Here is a 23,259-nt window from a genome sequence, read left to right on the forward strand (position 1 = left end):
CAGGGTTGTCCACGAGAAGCGTCCCCAGTCTGAGTAGTGCCAGGGCCTGGGCTTCCCTGCCTGCTACAGGCACAGCTCTGGCTCAGGGGGTTTGCTGAGGTTTTCCACAGCATCAAGCACCCCAAGATCAAAACTGGTTCTTGCCTGGACATGCCTGTGACTCCACTGACAGCACCATGTGCTGGCTCAGGGAGGCAGGACACTGCCAGAACTTGAGAGATAAATCCCAGCTGGATGTTACGAAGTGTTACGTATGAAATCCAAGATGCTGTCACTGCTCTCTTTAGATTGCAGTAATATTATAGTCATTATTGCAAATTATATTTTAATTACAGTATAAAAAAACTAGTGAAGTTGTGTAATACATTTTACATAGACTTTCTTCCCTAGTCTGCCTGTATAAATCTTAATCTGGTCCTTTATTCAGTGCCAAGGCAGGTGCATAACGTGTGTGATGCCTGTGTCACCTCAGTGCAGGCCAGCGAGGGGTGACAGTGTGTACCCTGTTGTCCCTGCAGGCTGGTACGAGGGGGAGCGGCTGCGGGACGGGCAGCGGGGCTGGTTCCCCATGGAGTGTGCCAAGGAGATCACCTGCCGTGCCACCCTGGACAAGAACATGGAGCGCATGGGGCGCCTGCTGGGGCTGGAAACCAACGTGTAGCATGGTCCTGTCCCCACACCACGCTCTGCACCCGCTGCTGGGGGCTCCCTGTGGGACAGGGGGCACCGGAGCCCACACCCCCTTCACCAGAGCACTGATATTTGGATACTCGTGTCCGTCCTCACTTTGCCTTCCCAGAGCTCTGAACTGAAGCCTGGTTAGACCAGGAGCAGAGTGCAGCTCCCAGCAGTGTCCTGGGAGCTCAGCTCTGCATCCTTCTCACTCGTGTTCCAGTTCTGGCTTCAGTTGCTCCATCCTTGCCTCCTTCCATTCTTGCTCCCTCCGTTTTTCAGCATCCTGACTTGCTTTCCCCAGAGCTGCATAGGATAAAGGACAGCAGATGTGGGCCCCATCCATGAAGCTGGAGGTGAACAGCAATGCTGGGGGTGTCCCAAAGGGCTGTACTGGGACAGTCCCAGTACCAGCCAGGGTGTTAATGGGATACTTCCCACTCATGTCAGAACCTGTGTGACCTGAACTAGAATAACCAGCTCTGTACTTCAGGAAGGCCAACCTACCTCTCCAGTGCAAATCCAGGGACAGCCCAGGCCTTGGCACAAGCAATGCTGGCAGAAGCTCCAGAAGAATCCAGAGCTGTGCCTCCAGCTGGAGTGATCTCTAACAAACACTGTCAGGCAGCTTTTAGTTCTGCAGGGGTGAAAGGATTTCTGAAAGCAAAACCAAGGTACCACACTCTGCAAAAGCAGGTGGTGCTGATGCATCTTGGCCCAGGTATTTTAGCAGAGAGTAACTGCTGGAAATGGGGCCGATTTGTTCCTGGTTTCCTCAGGTGTTTAACGAGCTCCTGTGCTTCAGTTACTGTTTCAGAGCAGGAGTTTGCTGGGCCGCAGGAACATGAAGTACTTTGGTCTGGGACTGGGGGGTTTCTGCTCTTCAGTACTGGAGATCAATTCTTTCCATGTTCTGCTGAACTCCGTTTACCTGCACCTTTATCATCCTGTGGGATCCACAGCAGAGGGAGAGTGAAGAGCTGCACAGTTTGGTTGGGGTGCCAGGTCTCCTCTCTGTTGTGGCACCATCAGAGAGCTCGGGCAGTGCCCGAGGAACAGCCTGGCAGGAGCTGTGCTGGTGCTGCCCCGGGCTCACAGTGCCCTGCACACCCCAGTGCCCCTCCTGCTGTGAGAACGGGGCAGCCCGGGCTGAGCAGAGCTCAGTGGGACTGTGGGATGCAAACCCTCACCCGGGTAAGGACCAGTTGCTGGCTCAGCAGCTACATACTGCTCACTACAAACGAGGGGACAACTTGTAGTACCAAGGCTTGCTTCTTGTTGCCTTCCCCAGCCTCAGAACAGGGGCTGGAGGTTGTTTTATAGTCTGTAATATGCTGATTTCATTGGTGAGTGAATTGGGTGTTTGTAAAGATGTCTGTCTCTAACAATTTAAACTGTATTAGGAAGGCAATAATTTTGTACAAAAGTACTTACCTGGACGGTCTGACAGTGGTTATACAGCCTTGTAAATTAATTTAAAAGAGGACTGATAAAATAGTAATGACAGAAACTGTAAATTGAACAAAGACTTATTTAACATAGTAAAAAGACTGCTACTGTTTTAACAAATTTATTGTATACAGGCAGATGTTTAACACATAACTGAATGTATAAATCCAGGCATTAATTTTATTCAGATTTTTTTAATACCTTGTATATATTTTTCATACCTAGTTTTTCCAAAAATGCTGTAATGTTTTTTAAAGACATTTTTCATTTTTCCTATCGTTGGACACAGTTCTTCAGGAATTAAAGACTTCTATGATTTTATAGGACAACAATCAATAAAATGCTTTTAAATCCGTACTAAAAAAAGCTTTGAATTTTTTTTAATGGCATTTCTTGAAATGCCAGTTGTTTAATGTCATTCCTGTCAAAGAAATCTCTTTGGGAAGCTGTCACATTTTAAATGTTCCTGTTCTGTAAAGATAAATAGCACCATCCTGTGTCCTACTTCATCTGCCACAGATCCAGTTTACCTGTGTGGCCTTGAAGCCATGGCGTAGAACACAGGCCTGGGAGAACATCTGATGGCTGAGACTAACAAGAAGCAGGAGATGGGAAAACAGCCTTCAGTTACCTCTGCTTTTTATAACTTGGCCACAGTTCAGGGGAAGGGAGCTGCACCACTCACCTGGTCCAACCACTGCAGGGCTGAGCCGGGGTTAAATCACGTTCTCAAGGTGGCACTAATTACAATGCACACCTTACCTGGGGCTGGCACACAGAGGAGGGGGATTGCTCTACTATTGCTGCCTTGGCCTTGCACTTTAAATTCCAGCATAGCTCAAAGAGATCTTAAAAATTTAAGGCATAACAAGCAATTTATCTAAACATTTGTATAAACAAGTTTTCAAAACCTCAGGGGTTTGGGGTTGGTTTTTTTCCCTTACAGCAACTGCACAATATTTTCATTAGCAAAAAAATAGTAATTTAGAGCAAGTTGGAGCTAAAAGATGAGCACTTCTAATTACAAAGAATACAATCCAAAAAACTCAGCACTTTCACACCCTGTGGCACTCTGCACATGCACAGACACACATGCTCTCCTGCATCTCCTTTTTAATTAGAGGTGGACTTGACACCAGTATCTCGTTTTCAATTAAGCATCCAGCAGTGACAGAATAGAGGTGGGAGTTTGTTACTCTAAAATTAAAACTCTCATTTTTGGAAGGCCTGGAATGTGCACCCCTTCCTTCTGACTTCTAGAGCCAGGTTTTAAGCAACTAAAATGCTTAAAAACCAGAATGCTTTCAGTTCCCTGAAGCAAAGTTGAGGTGCCCACGTGTGTCTGTGGGCTCCTGAGGGCCACCCAGCACCTGCTCAGAAATCCAGTGCCCACCTGACTCCAGCCTGTCTCAGCATCTCCAACTTGTGACACACATAAGGAACAGTTATAAATATTCTTTTCTGCTTCTTTATATCAGCCCTACAACATAATAAATATTTTTATCTGCTGAACTTTTAAGACATGCTGTAATGCAGTGCTGTTCTTGACTGCCATGGCAAGGAGTACATTTGTTCCTATTATGCAAAGCTAATTTGCTGAAAATAAAAAGGTAAAAATAGCACACTTCAGTCAACCTACACACCCTGACAGAGCACAGCCTGTGCTCAGCATCACTCACAGGCATGTCCCTTACACTCTGGACCTGTATATTCTGTTCCTAAAGTAACACATGTAGGGAAAACAAGTGGACAGAACACAAGTGTTGGAAATAGATCTAGAATAAATTTTGACACCAAGATGGAGGAAATCCAAGGATTTACCTGCTGTAGTCTGCAACTGATTTTTATCAAAACATACCTGGAATAATGGTATTTACATCACAAATCCAAACACAGCACCAGACATACTAGTGAGGAAAACTATCCCAGCACAAACCAGCTCACCTGGCATTAGGAACAGGCTCAAACTCGAAGAACAGAGGTTTCTGATGCTTAAAAAAGTACGTTAAGCTATGTTTCAAGCACAGTCAGCACCATTATTTAGACATTAGACACTTCCTAAGCACAGATGCGACTGCCCCAGCCCGTGACCCCTCAGGGGTGTCCCTTCTGGGGTGGCCCTAGGGCTGCCTGGCCCTGATCGTTCCAAATGCAGCGTCTGAGAGAACAGGCACCTTCCTTCAAACAACGCCGCCATTCTCACCCAGGCTCTGCTTTTGCTACCATTTCCTTTTGCTCTTTATGTTATTAATTAAAAATTTAACCATCACTCAAGTACTCCAAAAACCATGGACAAGGAGAATAAAGCAGGTACCATGTGCCAGCCTGTATTTTCACAACTTTTAATCCAGCGCTGCCAGTAACAGCATTATCACCAACCTTTCATCAATAAAGTCTGCAATGGAACCCTCTGCTGAGCTGTAGTTCCTGCCCCACACTCACACACTGATGCTGGGCACCCTGGTGCCACCAAGCCCCTCCTGCACTGCCCCTCAGCACCGGGCGCCATTTTGTTCCCTCCTCCTTCCCTGTGTCGCCATCTTGCTCCCTCCTCCCCAACACCGAAATCACACACTGAAATTCATTTAATTCCCTTTTCCACACAGTTGTGTGGAAATCAGTAATTTAACCCCTATTTCCCCCCACTTTGATCTGGGGCTCACCTCCAGCAGCACCATCGTTCCCTGCTCTCTGCGCAGCTTGTCTTCCACACCCCCTTCACGGTCTGGCTCTTCCACAGCCCTCACGGCCCTCACAGCCCGGCTCTTCCACAGCTCTCAGAGCTCCCACAGCCCCGCTCTTCTGCAGCCCTCACGGCCTGGCTCTTCCACAGCCCTCACGGCCCGGCTCTTCCCCACTCCCTGCAGCCACCAGCGCTGCTTCTCCCTCCAACTCCATGTGCACCCAAGAACCCCCAGGGCAGGATGTTCTTCCCCCTCCTTCATTATCTAAAACACCTGAGGGAAAAACGGTTGGCAGGAGGGAGGTTAAACCATGTATTGTTTTCAGCTGTGGGGGGAACCAATGAGCCTGACATCCTCCATCCCTTGTTAACCCAATGGGAAGCACCTTCTAATCACTAAGTTCGACTTATTTCTGTTTAAAAAAAAAAAAAAAATTAATTTCACCTGATCTGCTGTTTTCTTCAGGATAAAGTCCATAAATCCTCCCAAGCTTGATGATCCAAAGTCATTTTTGCACAGAAAAAATCCCCAAAACCCCAGAGAAGAGAGAAGAGTTGTTATATTTCCAGGCAAATAAAAGGCAACACAAGAGCTTCATTTCTTGAGGATAAACCTCAAAATCCTAAACAAGCTTTGTTATTCAAATGTTCTTCCATAGCTGGAAATCATTCAAAACAGAATAACATTCAAAACATTGAGAACAGATGAAATAACACTTTAAAGAAAAGACTTTTAATGTAATAATATAACCCTTACATGGACTTTAAAAAAAAACAACAAACAACCAGAAAACTCGAATGCAACAAACCTTAAAGCATATTCCACCATGCCTTTTATCTAACCATACTTCCTGTAAGCTGCAATTTCTGTCAGTAGTGAGGTTGGATGGGGACAAAAAGTGAATAAAGATTAATTGAATGGGATGAAAGGCAGAAGAAGAGAATATTTCTGAAGATTGTTTCCTCCCACAGTACAAATTTAACAAGTGTTTTCAAGTTTAGATTAATTAAGCTGTAATTACCTTCTGTGGAAGTGCTGGTGAGCAGACTGCTGCACAGCTGGAATAACACAGCCACTGTAATTACTCACCACTCCCAATTAAAAAAAAAAAAAAGTCTTTTGAGATGTTTCTCCAGCAGCAAGAACAGTTTAGGTATTATTAAGCAGTATTTTAGCAGGCTTTTCAAATATCTCTTACCTGGTGGGTAAAAACCCAACAAAAACAGCTACGTCAGGACAAGAACCATACATGACCCAACACTGCCCTTCCCTCACTTCAGGAGCTACACTGGACACAGAACACATGCATATACAGACACTGCCAACTATCCAAGGAACTGCTCTTCAGGATGAGGAAAACGCCAGCTTACCCTAGAAAAGTGTTTCCTCTAGCTAAAGAAAGGCTATGATAAAAAAGGTGGCTCTGCCGTCTGCGTGGGGCAGCCCCGGTGTGTCAACTGCAGCGCTCGCCCTGGAAGCGCGGGGCGTAGTTGTGCAGCCCCTCGTTCTCCTGCGTGGTGATCAAGTCTATGATCGCTGTCAGCACGGCTGTGTCCCTGCATTTCGTGTCGTTCCAGTCCACGGGGTGCGGGTTTTCTATTTTCTCTTGTAGAAGATCATCAAGTTCTTGTCTTAGATTCTGGAAAGTGTTTGTTGTGGAAGGAAAAAAAAAAGAAAAAAGGAAAGAGACAGGGAGTTAGAGCTACACACAACACTGCCACAGGAGTTCAGTCCCCCTGTTCTCCTGACCTTTACACCTGCTGCTCTCCCACCAGTTCATTTCCACGTTGCTATTGCTGGGATCAAACACTGTCCCTCAAAAACCAGCAGCACTACCCTTCATGGCAGATGCCCATCTCAGCCCACACATCCATTAGCTGACTATTTCAGGATTAAAAATACTGGTTTAAAAAAAAATAAAATTAAATAACATTTTTTAAAAAAAGTCAGGTATGATTTCTGGGATCTAATATTAAACAGCTCTATTAGAACTTATTCCTGCTGGCTGAGGAGCCCCATCCTCGTGTTTTCATGGAATGACCAAGTCATCCTCCAGCTTCTGCTGTGGAAAAGTTGATCTCTTTTGTTTTCTTTGTGTAGTTCACTGGGAATGCATTTCCACCATATCTCCCTGAGTGATGAATCCGTAGGCACACAGTAATAGCAAATCCAGAAATCCCCAAGGATCAGTGCTACTGAGCCTTCCACATACATTATTATTACTAAGCATAGTCACCTTCACCAAGTGTGCTATTCTTGCTGGAGACTGGAAAACAATCCACTCATCCACAGCGATGGTGTCCTGGTCCTTATCCTTCTGGATGGATATATCCCCTCCAAAGAACAGAAGGCAGTATGGAGACACCTCTGTACAGTCATACAGGTAAATCTGCACGACAGCAAAGTTGGCTGATCACCCTCAAAACATCCTAAGGGCCACCAGTAACTCTTAATGAGACTCCTACAGAATTCCAGAAGATCATGATTCAATCACAAATCTGCAAGACGTATGAAGCAACTCAGTTCAAAAATATTTACATAACATCAGACTGAACAGGAGCAAAAATGGTACCAAATACAGTCCTTCACACAGTGGTGAAATCAAACCAGCTGCTCCATAACAATGGGAGGGGGGATATTTCAGCGTATTGATAAGTGTTAGACTGGATTGAAATGAAAAAAATAAATTCAAATAAAATTTACACCTGTTATTGCCAGAACTGTAAAAAAAAAAAATCCAAGTCCTCCAAAAAAACCCCCAACCACTAAACCACAAAAGTTACTTATTTATGGCACAATACCCCCATATCACAAAGAACATAACTGATGGTGTGTAAAAGAAATGGCCCAGGACAGGAAGGCTCCAGAACAAAGGCTGTTCACATCCCCTCTGAATCCTGACCCAACCTCATTTACAAAGGGATACCACATTAACCTACACAAACATAACCCCCCCTCACTTACACTGCTGGTCCTCATCTTCAGGTGGTACACGAGCCAGTTGTAATGGAACTCGGTTTCCTCCACATTAACTGATTTGGGATGAATATTAACTGATCCATCTGTCTTGGTGCAAACTTTCACCCTGCAAAGAAAAAAAAAAAGTCTGGTACTATAAGAAGTGATAAATCAACAGACCAGGATTTCTGTGCTCTATCTTGCCAAATAACCAGAAATGTCAGTGTCTGAACTGCTGCTGCAGAACGCAGATGAGGGCAGGAGCCCTTTGGAGCAGTGCTACTGATATACTGGAACATTACCCATGGCACAATAAGGTCACACAAATTATTCCAATACCAGCAGGTATCTAAATGTTAAGAGATCAACAATCCACGCTCTCACCTGCCCTTCTCAAAGGAGTAACCCACAAGCATGACTTGAGCTATAAAGTCAGATTCATTCCTGCACTCGAGCCACTGCTTCACCTTTCCAAACCACCCCATGCACAAATCACCCCCAACACAAACCAACATTAAACCAAGCCCTCACATTTTTCTCTTTTTGCTGAAGCTGGGTCGGATCTTTGCCACTTTGGGATAGAGGCCAGCACAGATGACAGCTTTGAGCAGCTTCTCGTTATCTGTAGGAGACAGGGCAGTCAATCAGGCAGTTCTGCAAGCTGAGGCTCCAGCCCTCAGAAAGGCTCCATGTCCCTGCACAGTTACCCGAGTTGGTGTTAGATTTGGGATCCTTGGGGTCTCTGCTGCTCACAAACCCAGCTGCGAGGAGGTGCTCAGCAAACTGCCCCTTCATGTTGTGCAGCATCTAGGAGAGAACAGCCACGGCCCCAGAACGGTGCTGAGCAGAGCCCTGCTCGGCCCCACAGCCCACGGTTCAACCTGCCAGGGGCTGTTACCTGCAGGGTGTTGGAGGACAGGAAATACTCCCAGCAATAGTCCTTCTCAGTCCTGAAGCCACGACGCCGAGTCTCTTCCCAGCCCTAGGCATTAAACCCATAGTTCCAGGGGGTTTGTAAGGGAAACACACCACAGAATTAAGGCCAGCAAAAACTGGAGGTGAACAAACAAAGCAGTTACATCCTTCCCTCCGAGAGAGAAAGTAAATCCTTGGATCTCTTTGTTTATGTGTACACAGCATAGAGCAGAAAAACACAACTTCATGTTTTGAATCAAAAACTTGTGGTTTTCATGGGGAGCAGTGAAATCTGGCTACATTTGCCACAGCACCATTTGTTGTTATTAACAGTCCTGGGCAGAAACTGCATTTTTCAGGCCATTTATTTCCTTCTCTTCTCAACCAACAAAACACAGCTCAATCTTTAACACTTCTAAAGTCAGCTCTGGCCTCTCATAGAGGCCTCTCATAGAGGCCAGAAGGATAAGAATGAACAACTTAGCAAGGTAAACTATAAGATTAAGTTTTCTAAGTCTCTTTCACAGACTTATCCACCAGCAATCAGGTGTTTGAGCCTGGAGACAAGATTCCTCAACACTAGAAGGGTGACAATCAGCTTGGTTTTATGTTTCTGTAGAAGCCAAGTAAGAAATCCTACAGAGCACAAACTGATCAACTTTTTCCTTAAGATCAACTACATTACCCGAATTAAAGTTCTAGAAGAAAAAAAACCCATTAAAATGTGCTTACAGTGAAAGCATTCACCACAGTCAGGTGGTCGCTTTTCGTGTTCTTTGACAGCTCCTTTCTTCTTGCATCTGCCACTTTCTCTTTGCCCTAAAAATCAGAACCCATAAAATATCCAGCCTGACACAATAGTTCTCTTTTCCTAATTAAGGTACATCGATACAGCAATACTTCATATGCAACTGGTATGAAAATTACAGCTGCTTCCAATAATCTGGAGGCAAAGGTAATAACTTGTAGTATGTGATGGCAATCTTACTAATAAAAATGTAATTAACAGGAAAATCAGATTAAAGTGCTTTTAAACTATAGCATTTCAGTAAGCCCCACTCGTTGTAATTCCCCTTTACCAGAGGGATGACAAAGGGGTCCTTGAAGCTGAGGCTGGCTGCAATGGTGAGCACAGGGTCCAGGCAGCAGAACAAGGCCCCAAAGAGGATCATCTTCCCAATGTGGGGCTCCACTGGCAGCCGTGCAAGGTGGACACCCAGGGGAGTCAGCTCCTCCTGCCTGTCCAGAGCATTCTGCCAGGAGAGGGGAAAAAGGAAAGAACAAACACATCGTGTGAAATGGGGAGGATTTCCTTGGAAGAGCCACCAGTACACTCCTATCACCCACTAGTACCTAAATCAGAGGGTTCAATTTATGGCTACAATTCATTTGTGCAAATAACACCAGGGCAAGGAGTCAGCAGAACAAATGTGTCGTTAATCTCTCCTTCTCCAGAACCCAGAGGGCCAGTGACACACAATACCTTACTCCCATACCCCTGATCTGCACAGGAGGGCTGGGGCTGCAGGGCTGAGCGGAGCAGTGCAGAGCAGAGAGGGAGAGCAATGTCTGCAGGGAACTGAAGAGCAGGGTCCATGTGTCTGGTTTGAGTCATTCAGAAAGTGCCCCAGCACAGCTGTGCAGCCCATAACCATCCTGGGCGATGGGAATTTGCTCCCTCTGTGCAGTGAGGACACATCAGGGCTCCACACAAAAGGAAGGGGTGCAATGTCCAGGCCTGTGAAGCCAGACCTGTCTGGTAACACACATGTAACATGGTTCTATGCAGGTCATTCCTTGCATATGAAACAACACTTTACCAGCTCCATGAGGTGATTTATGGCCAACATGACAGCATCACGAGATGGTGGGTCCATTAGTTTGCTCAGAAAATAGGCAATTCCACCAAGCTTCAGGATCTGCAAGAAAAAACAACAAAAGCCTACAGCAACCAGAAAAGATGGCTGCCTAAAATCAGCCAGCAGTAACCTCATAACTGAAACAGTGTGACTAACTCACAGCTTGAGTTAGAATTTCTTTAATTAAGAACTAAGGGAAAAAAATGTATTAATGACGAAATTTGAAACAGAAGGATCTATTCTTCATTCAGTTCACATACACGTGGCACTCCTTCTGCTTGCATGAGGAATTCAATACAAACTGCCCAAAAGGGAAGCTCATGCCAGCTCTAAAACCACTTTGTAGTAAAATTCTTTTAAGACATCACACCCCTGACTCACTGGCATTCTCACTGAATCTCCTCTGATTGAATGACATTTGGGGGAAAGCACAGTCTAGACTTCACCTTCTATTGACACCAGACAACCCTGTTTCCCTGGGTTTGATTGATGCACCCAGGTACAAGTGTGCTTTTCCAAAAGGTGCTGCAATTATTGGCTAAATACTCTGCATTTCTGGTGTAACAGAAATTTCACCTGACAATCTTAGGCTCACAGTTGCGTTAAATTATTCTCTCCACCTCTTACTCCAATGGAAAAGTAGATGATAAATATGTTTGAAGAGTCCTGTTTACCTTGATTTGTAAGCAGAGTTCCTCCAAGGGTGTCCTCAGGATCTCTGGTAACTGATAATCATCCAGCAGGCTGGCACGCAGCCCGTTGTACAGATGGTAACAGTGGCCTGGCTGAACTCTGCAGTGATTTCAACAAACAACTGCTTTGGCTTCGGTTGTTTTTTTGCTTTTTTCTATGAAACTGTGACATTATAATTGTGTTTGTTTACAAACAGCTTTCCAAAACACCTAAAGGAGTTAGAACTGAAGTGTATCCAATTGTAAAAGCCATTTCAGCCTTCTGAAACACAGACTCATCAGCAGGAAAAAGGCATGGAGAGCACAGAAATTAATTTTTAAGCCATTTTCACTTTAATGGATCAGCCTCATAAATCAGGTAAGCAAACAGTTCCAACAAGAATTAAAATAAAATACGGGACTTATTCTTCTGTAGGGGGGAAACTCAGGACTCAAATGCAGCACAGGTCACCTCAGCTTCCCAGAAGGACAAGGGAACCACTGCTTCCCCAGGAAGGAGGCAGCTGTGCCAGCCCCTGCTGCTGGGCATGGCAGGAACAAAGCAGAAGCTCCAGTATGTGCTCCAGGACTGATGGAAACCTCCCCATCCCAACCCTCTCTCCCCATCCCCACTGCTCTTACCTTCCTGCCCGACCCTTCCTCTGCTTGGCATTGGCTTTGCTCACCCACTCTGCTGCCATGGTGCTGATGTTGTTCTGGGTGTCAAAGTGAGTCTCCTTTATTTTGCCCCCATCTATCACAAACACGACGTCATCGATTGTGATGCTGGTGGAAAAAACCAGAAAAAATTCAACTCTTCATCTCTGCAAGCTTGACCTAGGACTGGAAAGGGGTTTGGCTTCTCTTTATCCCTTCCCAAATTGTGAGCAAGCAATTAAAAACTCTGTGTTTGGAATGTCATTAAGAATTGCATCACTAGAGTTCAAGACAGGGCTGATTTATTCTGCTGGGTCTGGCAGAAGCCCCCACATGGGTTCTGAAGGTGCACAGAGGATGAGAACCTCAGATTATCTTGTACAAAGGCAAGTCAATATAGTAATTGTTTAGTATTCCTATAGTTTAATTGTTCAAAACAATTGAATTGGTCTGTTTAAAACAATTCTAGGAAAACTCTGTTTAGTCTATAAACATTTCTAAAGATAGTGTTATAAATAAGTGGCACAAACACAGGAACATGTATTTTTGGAAACATCAAACAGGTTTATATTTTAAATTACCACTTTCATTTGTTTTGTTAAATATACAGCTTTTCTGGGTGTGTACAGCCAGGTATTTACCTGGTCTCTGCAATGTTGGTTGCAATCACGATTTTCCTTACTCCTGGTGGGGTCTTCTTAAACACCTGTAATCAGCCAGGGCCCATTTATATGTTTGCCAAAACCAAACATGTGCTTCATTCATTTTTTTTTTTTTTGCAGTTGTGAAATATCACAATAAAAGAGCAGCATACCTGAGTCTGGTTAACAGTAGGCATCAGTGAATGCAAAGGTATGATAATAAACCTATCTGGAAGTTAAAAATCAGTAAAAGATATGGTGTAAGCACAGAAACTTTACAGGAAAATCAATCATGCAGAATAGAGAAAATAGGCTGCAAGTCAGGCTACTGTTTCTTGCTCTGATTTCACAGATACTTGTATCATAATGGCAAATTCTACAGTAAAAAGGTATAAAGGACTTTTTTATGATGCTACGATGACATGACAAGTTTAATAAAATATATAAAGTTATGTACAGTAATTTATATTTACTTTTAGACTCTCAAATTATTCAATAATTGCTCAAGTTTAACACATAAACTGACACAATCTTTCAATAAACTGAAATTCTGTATCTATGGACTGTACACACCACATACTGCAAGGCAACATGTGAATAGTGAAGAGCCCAGCTAAGGGAGGTTAGATGGAAAGATGAGACAGGCCAAAGGACAAGTTAAAGTGTATCAGACAGGCACAGATACTGTAGTGCCCATAACAAAGCTCAGATAAACAGGCTGGAGGGAGCTCTCAGCAAAGCAGGGGGCGGGAGCTGCTGGAGGAACAAGGGTAGAGGAAACACAGAGAAAGGAGTTTAGTTTGGGAGGGGGGTTCTCACAGCCACGGGAAAGGACAGCAGGAAGGAGATGCAGGTCAGGTTGGTTTTCAGATTTTCACTCCCACATCAAGGAAAACGAGTTGTTGTCCTTAGCAGATGAAGGACACTACAGAAATACAAAAACTGCTGAACACTGCAATTATTTTGAGGAGAGATGAGCTAAAAATGAATCCAGTGCAACAGCAACAATTCCACGCAAAAATAGTCTGCCACTAATGCTACTGCTACAATTCCCATGAAAATTTTGGTTTTACCTGACTTAAACATGACTTGTGACATCAAGAGATCGTGCAGAGTGCTGATGTTGTCCCAGCCTGGCAGAAACACCAGAATTGCACCATCCTACAGGGAAAAGAGGGAGCAAAGGAAGAGAGGTCAGAACACACCACCCACTGTGCAGAGAGCCAGCTACTTGCACACCGATACACCTGCTGGACCTGTGAGACCTGAAACCTCACTGACTCCCATTTGGAACAGTTTAACAATTTTTTTTTCTATAAAAGAGCCAGTTACATGTATTTATCTGAACGTAAGAAGTAAAAATTGGATTTTAAATGCTGTCCCCTGCAGTGTTTTAAACACAGCCATGTCAACACCAGAATTTAAGCTGCAAGTAAAAGAGAGGAACTCCTGTGTAATTTTCAAGACAGAAAGAACAAAAAATAAAGCCATCCTCATTATCCACAGTTTTAATGATCTATTAACTGAAACATTAAATTACTTGATATTTTTAATAATATAGGTATGAGGCAGTGAACACACCTCTGAGTATGGCTCTTGCCCTCTCCCTCCCAGTGCAGAGGAACTAGGAATGGAGATTCAGTCATACAATAAAATGGCCTTCAGAGTTTTCTACAGCTGTTTCACTAAATGTAACTGTTACTACAAACTGCAAAGACTACTTCCTTTGACAAGCACATACTCAGTCACAGAAAGAAGTAAAAGTTAAATTTAATTTGTAATTACATTATTTTCCATCAAAAAACTAAGGTGTACACTTAATTTGAAGGCTTATTTAAATGCTTAGCCAAAAGAAAAAAATGCAGCAACCCAAATTCAAATAGCACCTAAACCTTCAGCTCTCTGCCCCATCTTATGTACGAGACAATCCTTGCTGTCACTGAAAGAATTCAGGCTCTTTTTTCCCCTTGCTCAGAAGGGACTATGGATGAAAATATCCAGTGTATTTGTAAGTTCTCCAAGTTTCTCATGTACACAGCTCTCAGTAACACACACAACCCCTGCTCATGAAAATGCTCCCCTCTGAACATGGATTCCATCCCACCATATCAACGAACACTGGAATGAACCTCAGGGCTTAAGAAGTCATTACATATTTAAAACTGTTCAATTACTTCTCAGGAGAGAAAACCAAAAAATGTCTCTCCTTTCTCTGTGTGTGATAAGCCAAAGTAAGCCCTGGTTCTGACACTGTGACACCCCTGGGCCCCAGCCCAGTGCCACCACCAGAGTGGTGACAGTGACAGGGCTGTACCTCCTCTTCCAGCACGATGTGTCTGATCAGAGCTGCTATGAGGTCAAGGTCCACCTTGTCATCATCCATCATTTCCAGGGCATCAATAGTGCTTGCTGAATACCTGCAGCAGGGAAAGCACAGACACTGGTGACCTGGAACATGCAGAGCCACGTGCTCCTGTTCCTGCTGTCAGGTCTCAGTCACAGAGGCATTAACCCACCTCTGAGCAGTTTGGTTCTGTGATCAATTCCCGCCCCTCCACATTTAGTTCAGTGTGATTATTGTCAGTTTGAGAATTGCCATGTCATGACTGAACTGCCTTTGAAGCACTTTGATCATATGTCTCCTCCTCTTGGACTGGCCAGGGACTAACAATCTGCATTTAGGTAACAAATTTAAATTTAACCTGAACAACTGACTCCCACAGTCTGCACAGGCAAAGGGAGCTAATTCTGAGCTCAAAGGCACTTCCCTGGTTGCCAGGAATTCCATCATCGTTTTCCCCAGCAGCAGCTGCCCCACCATTACTAAAGCCAGCAACACAATACAGCACCAATTTATGGTTAGGAACTGCCTGAAAACTTAAAGCAAAGGAGTAATCTGGGCCCACCTGCCCCTGAGCTGCCTGAGGTACTCGGGCCATCGCTCCCGGTACATCTCCTCCTTCTCCTCCTTGTCGGGCCGGCTCACGTGGCCCTGCAGGAATCCCCTCTTCCAGCGCGGCCGCCGCTCCGTGCTCTCGGGGCTGTACCTGGCATTGGGGACAGACACAGCTGCACTGCCTGGCAATGGGGACAGACACAGCTGCACTGGCACCTGCAGGGACTGCACTGCACTGTCTGGCACTGGGGACAGACCCAGCCACGCTGGCCCTGCAGGGACTGCACTGCACTGCACTTGTGCTTCAGCCACACCATGGAGGGGAGGTTCTTCAGGTTCTTCTGAGGCAGAAATCCTCCTTACAGGAACAGGCACCAGCCCCAGCAAACATGGGAACGGGCAGAACAAGAGTCTCAACAGCCACAAAGATGGGCTTGATTTAGAGACCTGAAACCCACTACACCAAAAGACAGACAAAGTTGTTCCCCCCCTCAAGCCAACAATTCCATGTGCCATCTGTAATTACTGTACAAGCTATGAGACTTCTCTTGGAAGGTTTTCTGTTCAAAAATACAAGCAATTCTTTTTTATTCCAAGTAGTCTTTGAACATATATGCTAAGCCAACCCCTCCCCAAAATACTCTCTGAAATGATGTTCAGAAAACCCACTTACCTCAACTTCTCAATTACATCTTCCAGCAGATATTCCACCACTGGGAAAGTGAACCCCGGGATGTGAATCATTGGACAATGATCTGGGGGGGAAGGCACAACTCGGCTTTAAAACCACCAATGAAACACTGCAGTGAAGTAATAGAGGCAATAAATTCTTCCCTATTTCTGCAATAGAGCTGCCATGGCTGTGTGGTTTTGCTGATTATTTATTTTCAGATTCCCGAGGAATACACCAAATTCATCCCTAAGTGAAGCTGTTGAGTTAAAAAGCACAGGCAGCAAGCAGCGTATTGCACACCAGCATGCTCCCCTGGTTCCAGCCACAGGATAAAGCTGGGAGACTGAACAACTAACAGTTCAATCTGGTTGCCCACTCACACCAAGAATTCTAAAGTGTGGTAAATATGACTAAATATTTAACAGGAAAATGCTCCGTGGATTCTACTTCTGTAGCACGTCTGAAGAGCAAAACCGGAAGCAATACATGCTCGTGATGAGATAAAACAGAGAATCAGCATCTCCAGCAGCTGCCAACTCTTTGGAAAACTGAAGTAATTTCCTCTTTTGATAAAAATCAATTCTATAATTTAAGAACTGCATTTTACTGTAGAAGACTAAATTACTTAAGAGGAACATTTCTAGGAAGCATTTAACCTACCAAAATACTCGGAAAACTTCTCTGCATTTAGAGTAGCACTCATTAGTATGACTTTCAAATCCAGTCGAATATTTAGCAGATCTTTAATAATGCTCATTAAAACATCTGACTGAAGATTTCTTTCATGGATTTCATCAAGGACTACGTGACTGATGCTGGACAAGTGCCTAAAACAGAAGAGGAGGAATTTAAACAGTTGTTTTTAGCAAAATGAAAGAACAGAGTCAGGACTCCTCTCATCACTGCATTCAGCTTTTCATCAAACAGGGACACTCACTTGTCCGACTGGAGCCACTGGAGGACAATTCCCGTGGTACAGTACAAAATTGAACCTTGTTTCCTTGGCAACCGACTGAAAGAGACACAATAAGAATTCCTCAGTTCTCTTCTGTATTTCACAAAACACTTCAAAAGCTTAAGATCCAGGTGCAGATGCCAGTACAGACATGCTGAAGGTGCCTCACTGACTCGCTCACAGCTCACGGGGAGGAACAGGAATCAGGTCACAGCTGTATCCCTTGGGGGAAGGGGAAGGACCCAGGGGTCTGCCAGAGGCCCTGACATCCTTTATCATCACCTGCACAGTGCAGTGCTGACCCCACTGCTGCAGCTGCCCAGGCTCAGCACACAGGGCACTCGGGCACAGCAGTGAGACAGTCCTCACTGAGCACTGAAGAGAAAGAGCAGGGAGGCTCTCTAAGCTCCAACTGAAATGCTGGCAGGGCTGAGCTGTCCTCTCTCACCAGCAGTTTTGTTTCAACAATAAAGGTTCCATTATTTGCTGGTAACATTTCAGGTACCTTTTAAAACTACAGCTGACTCCAAATGTAAGAGCTTTTGCTCCATGAACTCCTGTCAATGCATCTATGACCTGATCCCAGGGGATTAGTCCATAGGTAAGTGTAGCAATTACATACTTTCCCACAGAAATATGGCTCAGATCATTCTCTCCTTTAGGATTTCCATTTTGCCTTGCAATTCCTGGATTAGGGACATCGCTTTTAGTTCTATCAACAGCAGAACCTTTTAGGAGATCTGAAAAAAGGGCCTACTAGACAAAGCACAACTTGGTACTGGTCGCTGTCACACACTGCATAAAACACAGCAACTGCATTCAAACTCTTTGCTAAAACTGAAAAACCTCATTCCCTACACCAGCTACTCACAAGAATTCCTTCTGGAGAAAATATCAGCAGGAGAGCAGCTATTTAAGGACTGCTTTTCAAACTGTCTCCTTCGTGTAACAATAGCTGGTACTTCCCACAAGAGCAGCACCAGGAGCCACTCACCTCTGCAGGCGGATCTGGTACCCCGTGCTCTTGCCACTGCCACAGGCCTCTGCCCTCTCAGCAGCCACCCTCTCAGCCACCTGGGGAAAACAAAGAAAACTCTGAGAAATCCCACAGGTTGATCTGTGACTGAGCTACTCATCAGCAAGAAATACCTGGAACTGAGAAGTTCTGTAAATAACAAAGAAACGCCCTGAAAACCACTTTTTCTCCTCCCCTGAGAACAGCGTTTCCTGTCAGCAACACACAGGTAAGTTTGTGTCCCAGGACAGACCTGAGAGGAACAGAACCACACTCCCCTTCAGCAGGGTGAGCTTTCCCTCAGGGTAAAGCAAGGGTCTCTCATCACTTGACACTGAACTAGCAAGAAGAGTAATTACTGAGCACCTGAAAGCCAAACTCTTTCCTGTCATTAATCCACCTCTAGAGGGCCTGACACAGCATTAGTTTTTATCGGAATTCACATTTGCACTGCAAAATCCATTAAAATCCCAGATATAACCCATGGCTACACTCGGAGAACGAGCCTGCAGTGCCAGTACTCAAACCCCCAACCAACACCCGTGAAATATCAAATCAGTGCACAGGAACAAACTCGTGGCTTGCAACAGAACCTCAGACAGCTGAGAAGGAGCACACAGAAAGCTCAGATTCACGGGCAAACCCCCCCAGGAAGCGAGTTTGCCGAGGGCACTCACGGAGATGGCGCTGATCCTCCTGGGCTGGGTGCAGACGATCCGGCACGTGGAGCCCTTCCCGCGCTCGATGTGGTCGTCCAGGATGAACTGGGTCACCTGGGTCGTCTTCCCACAGCCCGTCTCCCCACTGATCACAGTCACACGGTTGTTGTTGATCAGGTTCACGAGCTCCTGGTTCCACAGAGAACACGTTCACCGAGTTATTGTTCGAATCAGATTTTAGAGGGTTTGGACCATTCGCTGCTTCCGTGCAGTGACCCTTGAGCAGAGTCACAGCAGCTGAAGAACACTCAGCTGTTTGTCACAACACTGCAACTGAAGTTTAGTTTAAACCTCACAGGAGGTGTTCATTTGCACTTTCCATGCGTGGGGTTTAAAGCACATCCAACCTGAGCACTGGCTTTAAATCTTTAAATCTCGTATGAAAACAACATGAAAGGACAAAAAAAAACCAACCACAAAATACACTTTTAAGTTCTCTGCCTCCTGCTTGTCTCCTGTACGACTCTGGGGACTAAAAACTACCATTTACCCTGTTGGCCTCCAAGACTGCACGAACTGAAGGGTTTTAGCACAGTATTTTAACGTATCTTGTACCATCAGGAAAAGCTTCCCAGCCCCTACTTCCCAAAGCCAAGGATTGTCAAGGGCATCATGACAATTTTAGGAAACAAACACTAACAGAAAGGACATTATGGCAAATAGATGAATTTCAGGAAAAAGCTCACTAATCATTCACCGAACCTGCAAAAGCAAACCTATCAGAACGCTCACTTTCTACTTCACATAAGGGGCACCAAATGAAGAATTAACACCAATTAATAACAGCCCATACTGTCACTGATGTGATCCTGTCACTGGGAAACTAATGGCAGTCAGAGCCAGCAGTACAGCCACTATTTTTCAACACAGCAGCAGAAACACGTATTCTCTGTAGTTAAACACACACCTACCTCTCTCATGCCATAGGAGGGGAGTTTCTCTCGAAACCTCTGGGGAACAGAAAATAAAAGTATCTTTAAACACCTCTTTAACTGAAGCAACATAACAGATTCCATCTATAATCCAGGCCAAACTGCAAAATAATGACAAACTCCTCAGCAATACTTATATAAACCCAGGCCCACGGGGAATAACTTTATTTCCATGTGTGCCTTCAGTTTCATTAAATTTAGCAAAATGATCTAAACCCAGTAGTTCAGCACATGTTGAGGTAGGCACACACAGCTGCAAGAGCAGGGCCTGGTACTGAAGGGAGAACTGGTGTTCATGGTAACTGTTTTACTTCACAGCTTTCTATACATGGATGTTAAAATAACATAAACTCTGTTTCTAAGAAGCAGATTCCTTCAGAGCCCATTGCTATGCTTTCAGTTTTAGACATAAGTGCAGGGACACAATTCATAAAAAGAAACAAAAACCCAGCCAATAAAACAATGTGTCAGCTTTGAATTATAGATTCTAACTGTCCCTGAAATTGGTAATTTCACATTTTTAATCACTGTCTTATCAATAGGCACTTATAAAATTCTGAAGGCAATTTTTAACAAAAGTAACATTGTGACAACTTCCTAGAAAATAAACTGCAAGCAGGTACATTTGCAGGTCAGTTTAACTGAAAAAAAAAATCCAACAAAAAGTACCTGCATTTCAATATATCTGGGATCAGATCTCTTCTTTCTTAAGTCTTCTTTAAGCTGTTCATCTAAATCAGTATCCTGCTCATTTTTTTCAAAGAGATATTCCACATCCCGATCCAGGGATGTTTTTTCCAAGACCGGTCTCCGTCTTACAGGAGCCTTTTCAGCATCTGGTTTCACCTTCACAGGCTGTTCTGCAGGGCTGGAATCAGAGAACACAAACCTCAGAGATGATCCCAGCTAAGCCTGGCCACGTGCAGGGAGCCACTACAGGAACACATGAACTTGGGGTTGAGATGTTTCATCCATCAGTCAATGAACCACCAGCCCGTAGGAATACAGAATCATGGAATGGTTTGTGGTGGAAGGACCTTAAAGCCCATCCAGCCCCACCCCTGCCGTGGGCAGGGACACCTCCCACTAGAGCAGGTGGCTCCAAACCCTGTCCAACCTGGCCTTGGACACTTCCAGGGATGGGGCAGCCACAGTTTCTCTGTGCAGCCTGTCATTATGGTGCATGCCCGGGAACCAATTAAAGTCTGAAATTATGAGCCACCAAAAACTTTACATCAGTATCTAGAAAAGTAACATGTTCTTTCGTACCGAACGAAGCCACCAAGCAACAAAACATTTTCAGAAAATTACTGCTTGACCCAGCGCCCTGTAACTGTAACTGGCTCCTCCATGCCCTCATTTCAGCACACCTGCCCAGTTCTCCATCACCCGAAATCCTTAGCGAGTTCAGAACACACCTTGCTCCACAGAGGGGGAGAAAAGACTCCAAAATTGCACAATAACTGAAAACACAAGTCAAATGCCACCTCTGGAAGAGTAACTCCAGAGACCAGAGAAGCTTAAAAGTCCCACATATGCATCCTAAGTAGGGCTTGAGATCAGTTACAAGATGTTATGATTTTAAGTAAAAATGTTACACCCGAAGCTCAGCGATGATGGAAGAGAGTTTTACAGCAATGGCTACAACCATTTCAGTGTGACAACACAGGTGGACAAACCTGTTAAGTCAACTCACTCACTAAAGGTAAATACCTTCTGGCACATCTTCCTGCCAGTCTGTGGGAAGTTTAAAAGAACCAGTGTCTCTTTACCTTTCCTCATCCCCGGACCACCAGGACATGGATTCTTGCTCTTTGTCGTTCTTAGCCTGGACGGAATTCAGGAGCTGCACGATCTGCTCTTCCCTGCGCTCGTCCATGCGCACGACGGCTCTCTGCGGGAACAGCACAGCCTGCCAGGGTGTGCGGGGCACGGACAGGGATCACCCCGCTAACGCCACACGCGCCCGCAGCCGGGCGGTCACGAGTGTGAGGGTTCCCCGGCACGGTCACAACTGTGAGGGTTCCCCGGGGCGGCTCCAAGCGCAGGGACACACACACACACACTCTCTCACAGCCCGGTGCCGCCCGCCAAGGCTCACGAGGGGCGCGCCGCGTCCCCGCTGTCCCGTGTCCCTCACCTGCTGCCGGTCGGTGTCGCGGCTCTTCTGGCCCTGTTTCCGCGCGTACCACAGCCCGATCTCGCGGCCCTTCAGGTGGCTCGGGTGGCGCCCGCGCCCGCCGCGCCCGCCGGGCCCGCCCGCCGAGGGGCCGCCGGAGCCCGAGCCGCCATCGCCGCCGCGCCCGCGGCCCCAGTCCCGGCGGTGCTCGTAGCTCATGGCCGCGGCGGCCCGGCCCAGCCCCGCTCGGAGGGGCGGTAGGGCTGAGGGAGCCCACAGGGCAGAGAGAGCCGATGGAGCCGGCCCGGCCCGCAGAGCCCCGCGCGGCCCGGCCCCGCCTCATCCGCCGGCACCGCCCGCCCCGGCCGCCCGCACTTCCGCCCGCCTCAGGGACGCGGGTTCGAGTCCCGGACCCGCAAGGACACCGGTTCGAGTCCCCGCCCGGCAAAATGGGCACTACATAAATATTTTTTTTAAAAAAGGATGTTCTTTGATGTTTGATCTTTGTAGGCTTTCAAGCTGCAAGGAGATGTTAAGGCTACACTAAATGTTGCTCTCCATCGTCACATACAGGGTTTGTGCCCTTTCTGGGACGGGGACTGTTCCCACAGTTTCTTTACAAAAGACAATACACATATTAAAATAGCCCCTGCTCTGGGTCTGTGGGCTGATCACTCGTGTATGGGATACACGGTGCCCAGGTTCTCCGGAGTGGGACATTCAACCTTTTAAATTAGGGAGAATTATTCACATCAGTATTACTCTTTCAACAGTGAATTAACATTTTGTTTTCCTGAACACCACTGTGCAGCTGTAAATGCTTCTTCAACTTAATTTCTTTACGTATTCTCTTGCCTTTTCTCCCTTGTTGGTGTGATTTACTCACATTTCAGGATTTAGATCTCTGACACACAGTATCACATACTGACTTTCAATATTCAGGTGAAGGATTGCTTCTTCCAAAGGAAACCATTCTCTCTTTTTTGTCTGCCCACAGCTGATGACAGTCAGTCCAACACTCCAGCGCTTGGCCATATGAAGGGAAAAGAAGCAGGTGCTCAAGTTAGAAATTTCTATTTTCTTTTCTCTCTTCCCCTCACAAAGTGGTTTATGCATCCACACACAGACAAGTTGGTCTTCCCGACCCCCTATAGCCTGCAGATGCCTCTAGACTGGGACAGTGGTTACCTCTGGTTCTGTTATTTAGATGTCCAGGACAGAGACGTGCCTGGTGCTGAGTCACTTGGGTGATTTTGACAGTTTGCTCCTGTTTGCTCCAGTAACAATCCACAACAGTGTATCTGGACACCCAAGCAGCGCTCATGTTTGAAACCAGTGGGATTTTGCTGCCAGAGCAATTTCCATCTCTATGCACGTACCTCCTGCATTTCCATCATCTCCTTTAACACCGTGAAAAACACCCATTCTAAAGGAAACATAAATT

General features: G+C 45.6%; 2 protein-coding genes across 3 annotated transcripts in view; one reads left to right on the forward strand and one right to left on the reverse strand.

Moving 5' to 3' along the window:
* Positions 1-2,481, forward strand: part of ARHGEF26 (Rho guanine nucleotide exchange factor 26) — a 31,063-nt gene extending 28,582 nt beyond the window's left edge. The window contains exon 15 of the mRNA XM_032698483.1: positions 519-2,481. Within this exon, the coding sequence (XP_032554374.1) occupies positions 519-661 (143 nt within the window). The 3' untranslated portion in view covers positions 662-2,481. The remainder of the gene's footprint in view (positions 1-518) is intronic.
* A 2,865-nt stretch (positions 2,482-5,346) lies between these two features.
* DHX36 (DEAH-box helicase 36) lies at positions 5,347-23,091 on the reverse strand. 2 transcript variants are annotated; one of them, XM_032698482.1, is made up of 26 exons: positions 23,004-23,091; positions 22,702-22,841; positions 21,469-21,590; positions 20,366-20,564; positions 19,676-19,714; positions 18,723-18,893; positions 18,025-18,104; positions 17,013-17,087; positions 16,736-16,902; positions 16,076-16,157; positions 15,413-15,553; positions 14,821-14,923; positions 13,580-13,667; positions 12,680-12,735; positions 12,507-12,571; positions 11,851-11,994; positions 11,212-11,329; positions 10,499-10,597; positions 9,758-9,931; positions 9,411-9,497; positions 8,662-8,745; positions 8,471-8,570; positions 8,295-8,385; positions 7,770-7,890; positions 7,042-7,194; positions 5,347-6,444 (listed from the first exon to the last, which is right to left on the reverse strand). In XM_032698482.1, the coding sequence occupies exons 3-26, from the start codon at positions 21,573-21,575 to the stop codon at positions 6,259-6,261; spliced, it is 2,730 nt and encodes a 909-aa protein (XP_032554373.1). In that variant the 5' UTR covers positions 21,576-21,590; positions 22,702-22,841; positions 23,004-23,091; the 3' UTR covers positions 5,347-6,258. The 2 variants fall into 2 exon arrangements, with proteins under 2 accessions (XP_032554373.1, XP_032554372.1); XM_032698481.1 differs by lacking the exons at positions 22,702-22,841; positions 23,004-23,091 and adding an exon at positions 21,837-22,094.
* Between the last annotated feature and the right edge of the window lie 168 nt (positions 23,092-23,259).

This window comes from Chiroxiphia lanceolata, chromosome 10 (assembly GCF_009829145.1).
Source record: "Chiroxiphia lanceolata isolate bChiLan1 chromosome 10, bChiLan1.pri, whole genome shotgun sequence".
In the NCBI taxonomy this organism is placed as follows: Eukaryota; Metazoa; Chordata; class Aves; order Passeriformes; family Pipridae; genus Chiroxiphia; species Chiroxiphia lanceolata.